Below are 17731 nucleotides of genomic sequence, written 5' to 3'. Positions count from 1 at the left end.
AGCCTTGTACCATGTGACAAGCTGTGACCAATCACAGCCCTCACAGTATTTCTGTGAAAGAATGCAACCTGAGAGAAGGAGAAATGATTGCTTTTACAGCCTTTATGGGTGTAAAAGCAATCAGTGTAAAAAAAAAAAAATCATTATCCCCAGAAAAAAAAAAATGTAAAAAACATTTTTTAAAAATGATAAAGAATTATGCCTTGTTTTTTAGGACAAATTGGTCTTTCATTTGGTGGTAAATGGTAATTGAGGTCTCCCGATTTTTTTTTTATTATTATCAAAGGAAAACTGGCTTAAAATAGTAAAACAAAATAACATTTAGCTGTGTATTTTTTTATTACCATAAACTACCACCACAGAACAACCCAAAATAATTTCTCCTGCTCCTGACGATCGCAGTGATACCACATACACTATATTGCCAAAAGTATTGGGACGCCTGTCTTTACACGCACCTGAACTTTAATGACATCCCAGTCTTAGTCCGTGGGGTTCAATATTGAGTTGGCCCAAATTTGCAGCTATAACAGCTTCAACTCTTCTGGGAAGGCTGTCCACAAGGTTTAGGAGTGTGTCTATGGGAATGTTTGACCATCCTTCCAGAAGTACATTGGTGAAGTCAGGCACTGATGTCAGACAAGAAGGCCTGGATCATAGTCTCTGCTCTAATTCATTCCAAAGGTGTTCTATCGGGTTGAGGTCAGGACTCTGTGCAGGCCAGTCAAGTTCCTCCACCCCAAACTTGCTCATCTATGATTCATGGACCTTGATTTGTGCACTGGTGCGCAGTCATGTTGGGACAGGTAGGGGCCATCCCCAAACTGTTCCCAAAACGTTGGGAGCATGAAATTGTCCAAAATGACTTGGTATGCTGACGTCTTAAGAGTTCCCTTCACTGGAACTAGGGGGCCAAGCCCAATCCCTGAAAACCCTACACCATAATCCCCTCTCAATCAAACTTTACACTTGGCACAATGCAGCCAGGCAAGTATCGTTCTCCTGGCAACTGCCAAACCCAGATTTCCAGAGAAGCATGATTTGTCACTCCAGAGAACATGTCTCCACTGCTCTAAAGTCCAGTGGCGGCGTGCTTTACGCCACTACATCCAACGCTTTGCATTGTACTTGGTTATGTAAGGCTTGGATGCAGCTGCTCGGCCATGGAAACCCATTTCATGAAGCTCTCTACGCACTGTTGTGCTAATCTGAAGGCCACATGAAGTTTGGAGGTCTTTAGCTATTGACACTGCAGACAGTTGGCGACTTCTGCACACGTCATTTTACGTGGCCGACAATTACACGGCTGAGTTGCAGTTGTTCCCAGTTGCTTCCACTTTGTTATAATACCACAGATGGGCTTATTGCACAGGTGGCAACCTATCACAGTACCACTCTTTAATTCACGGAGCTCCAGAGAGCGACCCATTCTTTCAAAAATGTTTGTAGAAGCAGTCTCCATGCCTAGATGCTTGATTTTATACACCTGTGGCCATGGAGGTGACTGGAACACCTGAATCCAATGGCAATATAGTGTATTTAATACGAGGCATAGTGAGTTTTCTTTAAAAGTGTAATTTTTTTTTCCACAATTCTTTGAAAAAAATCAAGAGTTTAAATAAAATCTTTCACAAAATTGTCACATTAACAAGTTCTTTATCTCACATGGCATAGGTATACTTGTAGTTACATCCCAAAATATATTCTGCTACTCCCCCTGAGTATGGCAATACCACATATGTGAGACTTTTTCACAGCCTAGCTACATAGAGAGGCCCAACATCCAAGGAGCACCTACAGATGTTCTAGGGGCAAAAATTATACATCTAATTCCCTAACCAGGCATCACACTTGAAGGCCCTGAGCATGAGGAAAATGGAAACACACTAAAAATGAAAACATTTTGGAAAGCAAACCCCACCCCAATGTATATTCTATGATGCATAATGAGTCGTATGAACATGTAATGTTTTTCCACGTTTTTGGAAAATGTGGAAAGAATATGAAAAACTATTTTCTAATAGAAAAAAAAAATAAAAAAATTAGAGTCTCATGTAGTGGGTGGACGTATACAGTGTGCTCTGCAAGAGGTCATAGCACTTTTTTTTTTTACCAGTGTCCACTCACCTGCAAGTAGCTGCAAATATGCACATGGTCTATGAAAACAAGTCACGTGTCCTGTACTGTACAATTATGATAATAGAATGCTAGAATCAAAAATAGGTCTTCTTTGAATCAGTGGAGCCAAGAAAAGAAATCCATCCTTCTATGACTACCAAAATAAACTGAGGCATGCTGGTAGTAGGAGGGGTTATCTCTGGGCTGACCTACATTTTTTTTTTGTCAGGGTCCAATTCTCCTTTGTCCTTTAATAGACAAGAAGTAAACATATTTTTCACATAAACCGATTTTGGCCACTTTCGCCAGTCTCAGTTCTACCCATGACCCATAGGTACACAAAACAGTCAGGATTTGAGTATAAAATGAGAAGAGATGGCTATCCCTTACATATCCTTTAAAAAAAAGCTGCCCAACGCATGTGTGCAAACATTTTATAGCCAGTATATGTATGTGAGGATGACTTACCTCCCTTTTCTTTGCCTCATTTGTGCTATACTTTGGAAAGAGGTAGGAGAATATATTTCCACAGCAGCAAGCAACATGTACTAAGGGACCTTCCTTCCCTAAGCTCAGGCCTGAAGCCACAGCAAGTACCAGTGTTACAGTTTTGATCATTAAAGTCCACTTTCCCAAGTATCCTCTGATGATGAATCCACTTAAAATGGTTTTAATCTGTGAAATTGAAACAGAATGATTAATGAATTACAACTTCAATGTAATCCCTGCTGGAAATGCCTTGCCCATTTTTTTTTCTTTACTAAAGCCATCAATACTACTCTTATGTAGCAATAAGTCTATCAAATTCTGGGTTTTCACCAGTAATAATGCCATTACATTCTTGAGTTTTCTCCCAAAAACAGCATAGGAAATTTAATCTTGCTAAAAAAAATAAAAGCAAAAAAAAACAAAGGAAGGAAAAGAGTGTTGATGCAAGTTAGATAACACAACTGCTTGACTTTGTTGATTACAGATAGGTCATCTCTTCTTCCACTCTAACACTGGTTTGACAATATACGGCCTGACATGAGCAAATCATATCAATTTGTTTCATATTTCAGTGGAAATGGTAAGTGGCTTTATACACATACATCTCTTTGATGGAAGACTACAGCTGGCATATGCCTATGAAAAATAATGGACTGTCTGATGTAACTACCATAGTATTATATACACTTCTATAGAAGCAGCACAACCAAAACTCACCTCTGGAATTCCTGAGCCACAGGCATAAGGGGCAAACACTTTCACAAGACAAACAGCCAAAAAGGCAAAACTCAAAGCCCAGAAGATGTACATAATGTAGTTCATTATATAAGATCCAGGACCCTATAAAATATCATACAAATTGCATTTTAAGTCATTCTGTTATGCTATTTGTAGCATACGTAAATAGACAACAGGAACTTAAAGTATAAAACATGTATATGTGTGTGTATTTATTACAGTGCATTAATAAAGTATTCAGATTCCCTTCACTTATTTCAATTTTGCTAAGTTGCAGCCCGATACTACAGTTGTTTAACCGCTTCCTGACCGCCCTATAGCAGAAATACTGCTACAAGGTGGCACGGGTGCGCAAAATCACGAATATATACGTGGTTTTGCATTTCCGGGTAGGGGGCGCGTGCCCTACCAGCGCTGCCATTCGCGGCCAGTGCTGTCACCGGTTCCTGGCCGGTGCCTATTCGCCGGCGCCCGGTGATTGCCGAGGATCTCTGACAGGGAGGAGAACTGTTGGTAAACAAAACAGCAGTCCTCCCTGTTGACTCGTGCACACTGCTTTGCATGGCAGTGCACAAGCAGTGTGATTACAGTGAAGCACAAGGACAAAGCACAGTGTAAAACACAGTTAACCCTTTCATCGCCCCTTATGTTAACCCCTTCCTGCCCAATGCCATTAGTATAGCGTCAGTGATTTTTTTTTTTTTTTTTAGCACACATCACTGTATTGGTGTCACTGGGGATGTCAGTGGCACCAAGTCAGTTCCCCCCAGTGTCAGAATGCCTGCCGCAGTCCTAAAGTCCCGCTATAAGTCGCTGATGGCCACCATTACTAGTAAAAATATTTTTTAAAATGCAGTATATATACCGCCACTTTTACGTAAACCAATTAATTTACATGTATTGGGATTTTTATTAGCAAAGAAATGTAGCAGAATACATTTTGGCCTAAATTTATGCCGAAATTTGATTTTTTAAAATTTTTTACTGGACATGTTTAATAGCAAAAAGTAAAAAAGATTGTTTTTTTTCTCAAAATTGTCGGTCTTTTTTTAGCGCAAAAAAATAAAAAAACGCACAGACGATCAAATACTACCGAAAGCTCAATTCGTTGGGGAAAAAAAAAGGACATAAATTTAATTTGAGCACAGCGTTGCATGACCACGCAACTGTCAGTTAAACTAACGCAGTGCCATAATGCAAAAAATGGCACTGCCCAATCTCCCACATTACAGCAGTATGGAGAGAAGATCCCCACAAGCTGTCAGTTTTTGAAATCAGCACAGCTTTGGAACGCTGTGGTAGTTTACTCAGTTTTCCGTTCACACAGATTAAACTGACAATCTGCTGGGGACATGCATGATCCATTAACCGCTGGTGCAATGCTTTACAGGCTGCAGAAAAAGTGCATTTATTTATTTTAAGTGAACGTATCCTTTAAATTGATTTTTTTTTCTCATTCTACACTCAGTACACCATAATGACAAAGTGAAAACAGAATTCTAGAAATCTTTGAAAATGTATAAAAAGGAAAAACTGAAATGTCACACTGGCAGAAGTGTTCAGAAAATTTAGCTCAGGTGCCTCCAATTTCCACCTGTGGTTAATTAAATACTGGACATGGGCATGATTTGAAAAGGCACACCTCTCTATAAAAGGCATCACAGCTGATCATGCATACTGTATCAGGAAAAAAAGCCATGAGGCCAAAGGAATTGCCTAGAGAGCTCAGAGATGATTATTGCAAGGCGCAGATCTGGAGAGGCTACATTAAAATGTTTGCTGCACTGAAAAGACCAGATAAAATGATTTCATAACAAGTGTAAGAAGACTTACTTCTGCCTGGCCAATAATGAGATCCGCCCAGGTGTTCCATTGTGGACACTTGTCTCGTTCATCAAATGTAGCGTCATTTGAATCCCAGCAACATTGCTCATGGTTAAACCAAAACTTATTCATGCAAATCCCTTCCTTCAAATCTGCCATCCAGTCTGCTGCAATGTCTATTAAGCCTGCAAGGGCACCTGTGAATCCAAATTTTCCAAGTATTTAGAGACGTACAACTTAGGCAGGATTAAATCAAGCTTGTATAGAGCGCTTTACAGATATACAGCAGTAGGCATCTTTATATAACTGTAAGCTACCCATTCTAAACTGCTCATGTGACCATTTATCCTGTTCTGGTAATAATAGAATTCTGATAAACAGCAACTTCAGGAGAGTACCAGAATATTTAGGTCATTATACATTGCAAAGTACACAACACAGCTGTTTAAAGGCTGTTCACCTTTTTTTTCTTAATTCCAGCTCCCCTATGTACCAATATCCATTAATATACCTCTGTTGCAAAAAAATAAATAAAAGCTCTCTGATTCTGAGAACAAGGCCCTACCTTAGACCTTTCTGTATTTCTTAAAAAGCTTCATACCTTCCTGACATGTAGATTTGGGATGGAGTAGCCAGTAAGATACAGGAAGGTGTTTACCAGCTGACCTCATTAGAACACAAATTCTGCACTGACTTGTCAATGTATGCTGCCACTGCTGCTATGTTTGCATGGTATCCCCAGCTTTCCTTCAGATGGTCCTGGGCTGCATGCTAAGCTCTTGGGGCCGCATGCGGCCTGTGGGTTGGACACCCTTGATGAGGTGCAAAGGCCTGCCTGATTCTATACAGAGTGAATATATAGAGAGGTGGGTCCTCCTATTCCATAGCTTTAGTAAACCTAAAGGAAATTGTAAAGACACTGTACAATCAGGTTGTATAGTGTATGGCCACCTTTATATATGCACATAGGAGGGAGTGGATGGAGACACTCAGCCATCGGGCCCCATTCACATCTCTGTATGTGCTTTTTTTGGGAAGGAGCTTTGCAGCTTTTCTGCTCATCATGCGCAGGGCAGCCAATTCACTTAAATGGACTACCCTATGCATGACAAATGCTCCAAAGAAACTCCAAAACTCTTTTTACAGTTGAGTGTGTTGTGAATTTCTTTACCTGGCCTTTTGGTGCACCTGCTAACCACGCTTGGGGTGCCATTAACATTTGAAGCACATTTCTGAAAACGTAGGGCAAAGCACGCACGCATTTTTTTTTTCAGAAACACACAGATGTAAATGGAGTCTCACTGTTCTTGTGTAAACACACAAATTTCACTTTCAGGCCCCATTCAAACCTAATGTAGTGGGACTGTAGGTGTTTTGACTAGTTTTCCCCATGATGTGCCTAGTGCAGCCCATTGAGTTTAATGGGCTGCCCTACATTCAGCAAAGTAGCGTGCTGAGCTTTGCACGTTTTTTACTGTGCATTTTGCTGCATTTGTTGCTCGTTTTTTCACATGATAAAATGTATGGTTGCTTCCATGTTTCAGACGCCATTAATAATTAATGACACTGAAAGTGCAACTAGTTCATTTTAGGTGTATAAAAGGTGGCCATACACTGTACTAGTTGTAAAATCTCTGTACGCTCTCCTTTAGATTTACCAAAACTATATAATAGGAGGACACACCATCTATCCAATCACTCTGTATCCAATCAAGCAGGCCCTTTCACTACATAGTTGATGGTAAGTCTAAAAGATTGTACAATCAGACTGTATAGTGCATAGTGAGCTTTACAGAACTCAGGACATACTTCTGCAAGATGAAGTTACGGTTGAGAAAAAAAAACAAAAAAAAAAAAACATTTGATGCCTGTGTATTTAGTGAAAACGGTATTCACTGATTTTTTTTTCAGAACAAACTTTTCTTTTGGCAATACTGTCTTACAAAATGTTTTTCTATGCAATCCTGACAAACAAAACAATTTTTTTTTTTACTTTGATCTTGTTAAAGTAGAAACTGTATATAATTACACAGCTGTGGCCAAATGTTTTGAGAATGACACAAAATATTAATTTTCACAAAGTCTGCTGCTTCAGTGTTTTTAGATCTTTTTGTCAGATGTTACTATGGTATACTGATTATAATACAAGCATTTCATAAGTGTCAAACGGTTTTATTGACAATTACATTAAGTTTATGCAAAGAGTCAATATTTGCAGTGTTGACCCTTCTTTTTTCAAGACCTCAGCAATTTGCCCTGACATGGTGTCAATCAACTTTTGGGCCGCATCCTGACTGATGGCAGCCCATTCTTGCATAATCAATGCTTAAAGTTTGTTAGAATCTGTGGGATTAAGGTCTGGGGAATTTCTGGCCATGGACCCACAATATTGATGTTTTGTTCCTCAAGCCACTTAGTTATCACTTTTGCTTTATGGCAAGGTGCTCCCATCATGCTGGAAAAGGCATTGTTCGTTACCTAACTGTTCTTGGATGGTTTGGAAACGTTACTCTCAGAGGATGTTTTTGTACCATTTTTTATTCAAGCTGTGTTCCTAGGCAAAATTGTGAGTGAACTCACTCTCTTGGCTGAGAAGCAACCCCACACATGAATGGTCTCATCATGCTGTACTGTTGGCATGACACAATACTCATGGCAGCGCTCACTTTTTCTTCTCCGGACAAGGCTTTTTCTAGATGTGCCAAACAATCGGAAAGGGGATTCATCAGAGAAAATTACTTTACCCCAGTCCTCAGCAGTCCAATTCCCATACCTTTTGCAGAATATCAGTCTGTCCCTGATGTTTTTCCTTGGCAGAAGTGTCTTATTTGCTGCCCTTCTTGATACCAAGCCATCCTCCAAAAGTCTTCCCCTCACTGTGCATGCAGATGCACTCACACCTGCCTGCTGCCATTCCTGAGCAAGCTCTGCACTGGTGGTGCCCCGATCCCACAGCTGAATCAACTTTAGGAGAAGGTCCTGGTGCTTGCTGGACTTTGTTGGCCCTGAAGCCACCTTCACAACAACTGAACTTCTCTCATTGACGTTCTTGATGGTCCGATAAATGGCTGCTTTAGGTGCAATCCTAGTAGCAGCAATATCCTTGCCTGTGAATCCCTTTTTGTACAAAGCAATGATGACTGCACGTGTTTCCTTACAGGTAACCATGGTTAACAGAGGAAGAACAATGATTTCATGCACTACCCTCCTTTTAAAGCTTTCAGTCTGTTATTCAAACTCAATCAGCATGATGTCCAGCCTAGTTCTTGTCAACACGGACACCTGTGTTAACAAGAGAATCACGGACATGTCAGCTAGTCCTTTTGTGGCAGGGCTGAAATGCAGCGGAAATGTTTTTTTGGGAATTAAGTTCATTTTCATGGCAAAGAGGGACTTTGCAATTAAGTGCAATTCATCTGATCACTCTTCATAACATTCTGGAGTATAAGCAAATTGCCATCATAAAAATCAAGGCAGCAGACTGTGAAAACTAATATTTGTGTCATTCTCAAAACTTTTGGCCAGGGCTGTACACTGGGTATAAGGCCTGCATCAGGCTACATTGGTCAACACAGTCTCAAAGATTGGACAAAGCAAAAAACCTTGTCTATTTTCTCAGTTAACTCAAAATGAGAAAAGGGATTACAACTATGCATTTTATTTTATAATTTGTCCTGTTTAAACTGACACAAGTTATTTTTGGGGTGTGACTGGACTTTTGACATGAGCAGATGCTGGACACTGCAGCTCCCACCAAAACCTGACAATATTAGCTACAAAAGACTTAATCAGCTTCTATCTACTCCTCACCTACTTTCTACACACCCAGTCACCCAAGTGTGCTACCCTGCAGGTGGGACCACACACCAGAGCCATGACAAAGCACCAGAGCCATGACTAAGCCCAACGCCAGACAAGCAACCACAAGATGGTGCCAGGCTGCTTCCCCCATGCTCCCAGAAAGATAGAGGCAGAGGTGCTGCTTCAAAATTGAAGTGTTTGAATGGATCCTGGCTAAGGACACATCTTCCCAACATAGCACTGCTACAGGTGATGCAGTGGTGGAGAAAATGTATACGACTGTGCAAGGCTTCCCTGTACGCGAGGTGGAAAGGTGTGGGAACAGTGAGAGGTGCATGGGCGACAAAATATTTACAAATGAAATAAAGGCATTTTTTTTCCAATTTTGCACTTTTTTAATGCAGCACTAAAAATGATTAACAAAAAGAAAAGTTTTAATATTAATGATTACAAAAATTGAAAAATAAAAATGAGCATGAAAATAATAGTTAAAGTAATCGTAAAGGTACCTTCCATTAATGCATTCTAAATACTCCCCTGAGCTTGATCTCATCCAGCATTGTGCATTTCTGCAGCAGTGACTCTCCCTTCTCCGGCACTCACAGACTCGGCTGTAAGCAGTGGGAGCCATTGGCTCCTGCTGCTGTCAGTCAAAACCTGTGAGAAGAGAGCCCACAAGTGCCCACCATAGGAAGTGGCATCCTTTGGTGGGAACTCGGCGGGTGGAGGAGCCAGGAGTGCTGACGGGGTACCCAAGAAGAGAAGGATCAAGGCTACTTTGTGCAAAACCATTAATTATAACATGTTATTTTAGTGGAAAAAAATTGAAGCTTTACAATCACTTTAAAGGGAGAAGGGGAAAATGGGTTAATTAGGGTTAGTAAGGGTTTAAATAGAAACAAATTGTATTGGGAAAAAACAGTCAAACTGCTATAACGAACATCCTATGCAGATCAAAGCTTCTTCCTTTGATCCACAGATTAATGAAAAAGTAAGTTAGTAAAAACTAAAGTAAATACATTAATTTGTATCTTATGTGCTTCTGAACAATGTATCAAAATTGTGTCAGAAGGTTAATTTTGAGACAGCAGCTGCCGGAATAGCTGTATTTACGCAGCAAATCTTGCCTCACTCGCCTGTCATTTTAACAGCTAAGAAAAAACAGCAAATGCAAGGGGAACAGCAGTGGGGAAAAACAACAAGGCGTGCTAACTGCAAAATCAGAACGCCTCCTTCAATGGCACCTCAAGTGCACTGAGGCAATGCACCTGCATTGCAGAAATGCACTCCTGTTTGCTGTGGTGAGCTGCATCAGAAAAAAGGTGCAAGCAACAGTGCATTAATGTTTAATGATTGCTCTACAGACAGCATTTTAAGTCTATTAGAAACATTTAAAATCAGTTCCAAACTAGGTGAACCTTTCTGTAGGCTGCAGAGGTGTCCATAAAATAACATGGAAGCAATTGTGCCACTTCTGGTTCCATCCCATTTCAAAGTTTGTATGAGAGATGGATTACCTCATTCACATCAGCGTGTCCACCCATAGAAACTGAATGACTGTGTTTAACTCCATGTTCCACCTATGTGCAGAAGAAAGCTCCCCCCAAACATTGTGTTACTGCATCACATATTTGCACCTATGCGGTTAGTATGAGGCATAGAGGCAATGATCTTAGGCTGTTTTGTTTTTTTAAATATGAATATTTTAAAGTAGGACAAAAGGTCATGCAAACTGATTTAATGAAACTTTCAGAATTTTGTTTTTGTAAATAGTTGTTCTCTACATGAATCTGAGGCTTCTGTACTGAATTATGTCTTTATTATGGTGCTTTGACTATGGATTCAAGGTTTCATTCAACATTTCTGCTTGGTGTGGTGGCTGGGCTTTTTTTCAAGCTACGTCTACTTTATTTTCACCTGTTAATCCTGAAACTAACACTTCCTGTCTCTGGGTAGCTACGTCACTCCTCCACTGTATCTGTAGATAGATAACTTTAAACTGGGACTATGGGCAAAATAAAAAATTACATATATGATGTGAGGGAAGATTATGGATCTAATGGCAGGGTGAACAGGTTATAAAACTGTGTTGAGGGGGAGCCTGGTGGTCCGGGGTTGCCCATTCACCTTTAGGTGACAGCCTATAATCCAGGGTCTATGAATATCCAGCCTATGTCCTGTACTGTACAATTAAAATAAAAAACTGCTGTGTTAATGCTAGTAACAGAATGTATCACACACACACACACACACATATATATATATATACACACACACACACACACACACACACACACACACACACACATATATATACACACACACACACACACAGAATGTTTGTGTATATGTACTGCGTGTGTATATGATTTTATCCATACTTCCATTTTAAGTTAACATTGCGTACAGGAGTACTATACGCAATGTCTACCAAAGTAGACGCAGTATAGCACCTGACACATTATAAGATAATGGCTAAAAGGGTAATTGCTAACGACCACAAAGACAACATTTTGAAAATTTTTCAGTAGGTTATTATTTCCCACTCAATCCTATGGGGAGAGCCATAATTCACAGTTGGGCTCGCCACAGGAAGAAACTGGGTTGTGGCACATGAACACAAGATGAAGACGAACTAGAGAATACATTTTCAGAAGAAAGACTGCAACTAAAGTCAGGGCCATACAGTGAACTTCTACAGAAATGGGACAGGGGTAAATGTGGAACCAGGTAGGCTGAGCTCAGGGGAGTAGGACATGCCTTAAAGGACACCTTGTACCACCAAAAGATACAGTTTTCCTACAACAATAAAATAGTGTCATAAAACATCTACATCCCCTTTTCAAATATCTGGCTTTTAAAAGCAGAAAGCAATCAGTTGCTTACCTGATGCTAAACCAGTTAGCGTTACAACCAGCCACCCTGACCAAGCATCATAGAGGCTTTTCGATAACTCCCATGCAGACTCCTTCTTTTTGCTGTTAATCTGGGGGAAAAAACACAACACATTTTTTGTCAACAACAAAACCGTTCTTGTTCCGCCTACCTTTCAAGATGTAAAACCATAAAACTCCCACTGCCGAAAAAGTACATGCCTAAAAAAAAAAAAAAACTGAATACATTTTACTTTTCTGACTTTTATCTGAATTCATTTGACTCATTTTACATCTTCTGCCATATTAGGTAGCATTTTACAAAGAACAACAAACCAGACACATTAGTAGATCATTTCCAAAGATGCTTGCCTCTTGTTCACACATACTTCGTTCAGTGATGAAGTTAATTAAGTAACCAATAAGGCTTTGAAGGAATATAAAGCCTCCATGATAAATGGGTTTGGTGGGACCTGAACCCATGTCCCCAGTAAACCAAAACTGATATTTACAATATTGGTCTGGCAAGTTGAAACAGCTCCAACTTCTATTATTGCACGTGGCCTCATTGGCCCTGCATTGACTATGTCTGGTTTTCCACAGTACACAGAACATGGAAATGCAATTATTTTAGTAAATATAAACTGCTAAATACCTTTTCTCATCAGCAGTTTATAGCAATCATGTGACTTCTATCGGAGTCCAGCTGAGCACTGGTTTGTAGTTTTTATTCTCCTCTATCGTATGAGACTGCACAACCCCTGACCCTCTGTCTGGACAGCACTGGTTGGCCCTGTGCTGATCACATGTACCCTCCCAAAGGAAAAAAAAAAAAAATCTCTCTAGCCATACACACCAAACAGAGCATGTGCAGAGTGACGCCTAGAGCTCTGTACTATCAGCAAATGGACTGGGGACAGTCGAAGAAAGTGAGGACCAGATAAGACAGGATAAAACAGTCTTTTTACACAACATGGATGATTAACCCCTTAGGTTCCATGGTGAGTATAACAAGCATGCTTTACTGCATATACACACTGATTTTACTGTGTGGGTTTAGTAACACTTTAAGCACCAGGACTGTGTCTTGGTTAGTATAAAGGGTATACTTTAAATGTGTGACTGGTCTAGAGCAGTGGAAAAAAAAAAAAACAACAAACACACACACAAAGGGCAGAATGTAATTACTAATTTACAGTCAGTCATTCTGATTAGTCAGCATCTATAAAAGTGAATCTGAAACTTACCCTCCGATGGCGCTCCCGGTCTTTGCACTTCTCTCTCACCCAATCAATGGTATGGAAGTCATCGTAAGTGCCGACTCCTGGGATGGGCTCATCTAGCAGATCCAGTAGATGGGTGCTACTGTTAGCGCCACCTCCATTTGACATGTTGTAGTGTGTTCCTAGGAAGAAGTTAAAAAAAAAGGAGACAATGAATTTCTGTAATTCAGATAAAGTCATCATAGACTGCAAAAAATGTATTCACTGGATAAAAGGAGAAGTAGGGTCAAAGCTCTTCTGCACTTAGTTCTGCACTCCTGTGACCCAGATTCAGCCAACAGCGGGCTAAAGTCCCGTCACTTAGCTGGTCCAGACTCTGGAGGGATCCTGACTTTAGTGTTGGGATCCAGCCAGATGCCTGGACCGGCAGATGGCTCAGTGTACCACTGAGAGCCTGAGCCAGCTTCCCCTTCACACCCGGGCACTCCAGTGTGTAGAATGATGTATCCTGCCAGGCTCCATATGGCTGTAGAGATAAGACGTCCTGGTTTTCATACACCTGCTAACGCAAACTGTAGGCTAGAACACAGGGGGCGAGATTGCCCTTCTAAATAAATACCATATGGAAGTGAAATGACTCACAACTTCAGTATTATTTTTAATTCCACATTCTTTGTTACCATACTGGACTATTTATATGAGAATTCCTTATGTCCTTGCATCAGTTTTACAGGGAGGGATATCACCATCTATTATTGGCACTGCAGAAGTTTATAGCTTTCCTTGCTTGGGGGGTACACATAACTACACTGTATTATTATCTGCTCCTGTCATCTTGCCTGGACTGGGATACCCAGAGTCCTGATATGACGTGACATCTCCATTGTCAGACAGCTCAACCCTTACTGTTTCCAGCCAATTCCTATTCATCAATGGGGCAGCCCATTATAGTGACAGTGTCAGAGAAGCCAAGTACATGACTAGATCTGCAAGTTTTCTAAACCTTCTTTAAGCATGTGCAAGCACGTTTAGAGTTCACGTTTAAAGTGGCTAATTTGCATTCTGAAATGTATTGTGATAATTATGTGCAAAAAAGAACGGTGACAAACATGAAACCTTACTGTAATTCTATAGTGTTACATAATGCGTATATAAACCAAAAAAACAAAAACGAAATATAAATCGCAGTTTAGTCCTTAGATAAGGTAATTGTGTCATAGTTTCAGCCTCTTTTTTTTATTCTGGTAATCTTGCAAATCACACACTTCTGTGCCTGGGTGGCTACACTCCTCCACTCCTCTATGGTTTCCTACATGGACAAAATATGGCTGGTTCAGCAAGGACCAGCCAAATTTTGATTCATGCATGTGGATATGGAAAAATTGGGTCAACCTGCTGGGTGAACGAAAAAAAATTAATCGTCTACGGGCTGCTTAAAGGAGGACAGCCAAAGCTCTTTTGGCTGCACTTCTGTGGATAACAGGAGTGCAGTTCGTTCTACACTCCTGTGATATGTTTTCAGCTGACAGTGGGCTGAAGCCTGCTGTTGGCTGACATCACTCAGTTGGACCAGGCTAAGGAAAGATCCTGACTTAAGTCGGGATCCCAGGGTCTGGAGCGCCACCTGGCTCAGCCTCTCAGTGAGCTGCTGAGAGCCTGAGCCAGCCGCTCCCTCCCCCATTTTAAGGCATAAAATATGCTCCAGAGTGCCGTTATTCATAAATCTAAAACTTATTGCTCTCCCAAATTTTTAAGCAACATTTTCTGAGAGTTATTTTAAAGAAGTACAGTCAAAGCTCTTTTGGCTGTACTTTTCTTGGATCACAGGAGTGCAGTTTGTTCTGTACTCCTGTGACCCATTTTTAGTTGACAGCGGGCTGAAGTCACTCAGCTGGTCCAGTCTGGGGAAAGATCCCAACTTTAAACTCAGGATCCACTCCTGAGAAACTGAGCCAGCAGCTCCCTCCCCCTTCACGGTCCCAGCACTCCAATGAGCGCAGGGAGGGAGGGGCAGAGCAGAGAGCGATGTCTGACAGTCACCACTCTCTGCTCACAGCAGCTGTGAGAGCTCAGTGGTCATGTGATTGCGGAGTTCTCACACTTAGTAGCCAGTGGAGGACAGACGCAGCATCAGACCAATGCTGCATCCACCTAGGTTATAATTTGGGGGGAAAAAAACCAAAACTTCTCAGTTTAGTATGGTGCAGCTTACCATTTTTTAACGTTAGTTCTTGGGGTTAGTTATCCTTTAAAGTGTAAGTCAAACCAATTTTCTCTTCTGAGAAGAGTAGGGAAGGGTTAGAACCCATGTTGATTTTTATTGCAGTCCAAGACTTTGTTAGATAGATTTCCCCTGTCAGCTTTTTATCATCTCTGTCCCTTTTGCAAAATTGCCCCTCACTTCCCAGCTCTTGAATCGGACGTCAGCAGAATGGGAAATGAGTGAACAGGGGTTTTAATCCTTCCCCACTGTCCAAAACTGAAAAATAAGTTTTTCCTCGATGTACAAGTTAATGAATATAACTAGTCATACAAAGCAGATGGTCTGCAGTTGTTCCTAAGACTATTTTTAACAGTAAACATTTGACAGTAACATTAGTAAAACAGCAACAGAGGAGGAAGCGGCTGAGGAACGGGTTTCAACTTGCAACCCGAATAAAAACACCATCATCGCAGCCCTCCAAAATGCATGAATTTTATAACATAACAAAAACTAGATTTTTACAAATCAACTGTCCCTCAAACAACTCAAAATCGTAAACAGAAATGGGCTTAGAACTTGTGCCGGCACACGAGTATTCCTGCCTAATTCATACCAATCAAAAATTTAAAAAAATATAAAAATGTTATTAGTTTATGCTACAAATTCTATTTATACAAATCCCCCTCAATTAAACACAACTCCAAAAAAGTGGAACCCTTATATGTTGGTAAATTTAAGAATAGGATCACCTTTTAGAACATGTTACACCCATATGTAGGGTGTAACCTGTTCCAGCAACTTAACCTCCCTGACCCCATGAATCATGACAGTGGTCGGGGGGTTTTCTCCCCTGCAGCCGCTGTTGCATTTAAAATCAGTGCAGGATCTGTGAATGAATAAACTACATGACCCGTCTGCCACCGCGACAGATGACTTGTAGTTTTTACTAGTCCACTGATCAGTGTAATCGTAGTTTATTCACACTTCCTTCAGCTTTCTAACTGAAAGCTCATATGGACGTATTGGCAGAAAGCTTCAGGAAGAGTGTGCAGGAGCCTGCCATTCCACCCACAATCTACTGACTGCGAGTGCAATACTCTGCAGGCCCTGTGTAAAAAAATAAATGTGCATTTTCTACCTACAAATTTATGTATATTCTTTTTTTCTAAGGCTCCTTTCACACAGGCAGACTGATCAGGTCCGCCTGTCCGTCTTTCAGTCAGACCTCATCTGTCTAGTGCAGGGGTATTATATTAAATTTCACAGAAGTCCAACCAATAAAATTTTTGCCCAGAAGAGGGCTAAACCACGTTCATCACAATCCCTTCATCAGTGTCCTCAGTCCCTTGCACACATCAGTTTCTCCTTCACGGTAGTGTTTGCATATCACCCCCACCCTTTACAATAGTGTACAGAACCCTTCACATCACACACCCCCTTTATTCACAGCAGTCCTCAACCCACCTTCAAATCATCAAACTGGCGGCCCTCCAGCTGTTGCCAAACTACAAGTCCCATGACCCATTACAAGATTGACAGTAAAAAGCATGACTCCCAAAGGCAGAGGCAAGATGGGACTTGCAGTTTTGAACAGGTGGAGGGACGCCAGTTTGACACCCCTGGTCTAGTACAACACAGGGCTACTAACCCTGCCGTGTACAGTGCGGGGAAAAATGTGCAATCGCAGCCATTGGGAGGAGGCGGTGGGGAACTAGTCACATCGTGAAGGGTATTTTTTTTCCCGTGACCGGAGTTGGGCTTTACAAATTGGCATTATTTTAATATAATAGAAATGTATATCTGGTTTGCTTTTTTGCGAACAGATTATATTCAATTTTTAAAAGTAAATATTTGAGAAAAACAAGCACATTTTATAAAAATTGTTACATGGCCACAATTTCATGTTTATCATGTTTGATATTTTAAATGTTCCCAAAGCCATTTCCCTCATTTTGTTACATAATGATTTTAAATCAGATTCAATAAAACAAACTTTGTATCACCGTAAGTAGCAAATGGTGATATACAAAGTCCTACAAGCTTTACTAGAACTTTTCCCATCAACTCATTAAATGAAAATAAAATCACAGATATTCATATAGTGCCGACAATTTCTGCAAACTTTTACATATTGTACATTCACACATCAGTCCCTGCCCTCAATGAGCTTACAATCTAAGGTCCCTACCTCACATGTATACATACAGATACTGGGGCTGATTTTTAAACAGGAGCCAACCCACCTATTAGCATGTCTTTATAGTGTGGGGAAAAACAGAATACCCAGAGGAAATCCACATAAGGAGATTATGCAAACTCCATGCAGGTATATTTTAAGAGGCTAACAAGACTCTACTCAGGATATCAATAAAAGAAAAGTTTTAGTAAAATACATTCTAAGGAGAACATACAGTAAGGGATAGGGCCCACTAACACATGGCTGGAAGGAAGTATACCCAACA

The 17731-nt window shown here is 40.6% G+C and overlaps 1 protein-coding gene across 4 annotated transcripts in view; it reads right to left on the bottom strand.

The window, feature by feature from the left end:
- CLCN3 (Cl-/H+ antiporter 3) overlaps positions 1–17731 on the bottom strand; it is a 132279-nt gene that overhangs the window by 38321 nt on the left and 76227 nt on the right. For all 4 annotated transcript variants that reach the window (XM_089684023.1, XM_089684025.1, XM_089684024.1 and 1 more), the window contains 5 exons: positions 13091–13248; positions 11857–11956; positions 5179–5366; positions 3325–3447; positions 2587–2793 (listed from right to left, as the gene is read on the bottom strand). In XM_089684023.1, the coding sequence (XP_089540149.1) occupies positions 2587–2793; positions 3325–3447; positions 5179–5366; positions 11857–11956; positions 13091–13248 (776 nt within the window). The remainder of the gene's footprint in view (positions 1–2586; positions 2794–3324; positions 3448–5178; positions 5367–11856; positions 11957–13090; positions 13249–17731) is intronic.

This window comes from Staurois parvus, unplaced genomic scaffold, assembly GCF_062004578.1.
Source record: "Staurois parvus isolate SC_StPar_1 unplaced genomic scaffold, SC_StPar_1.0 ptg000334l, whole genome shotgun sequence".
NCBI classification, from domain to species: Eukaryota; Metazoa; Chordata; class Amphibia; order Anura; family Ranidae; genus Staurois; species Staurois parvus.
The sequence above is the reverse complement of the archived record's forward strand: the minus strand, read 5'-3'. Positions and strand labels throughout refer to the sequence as shown.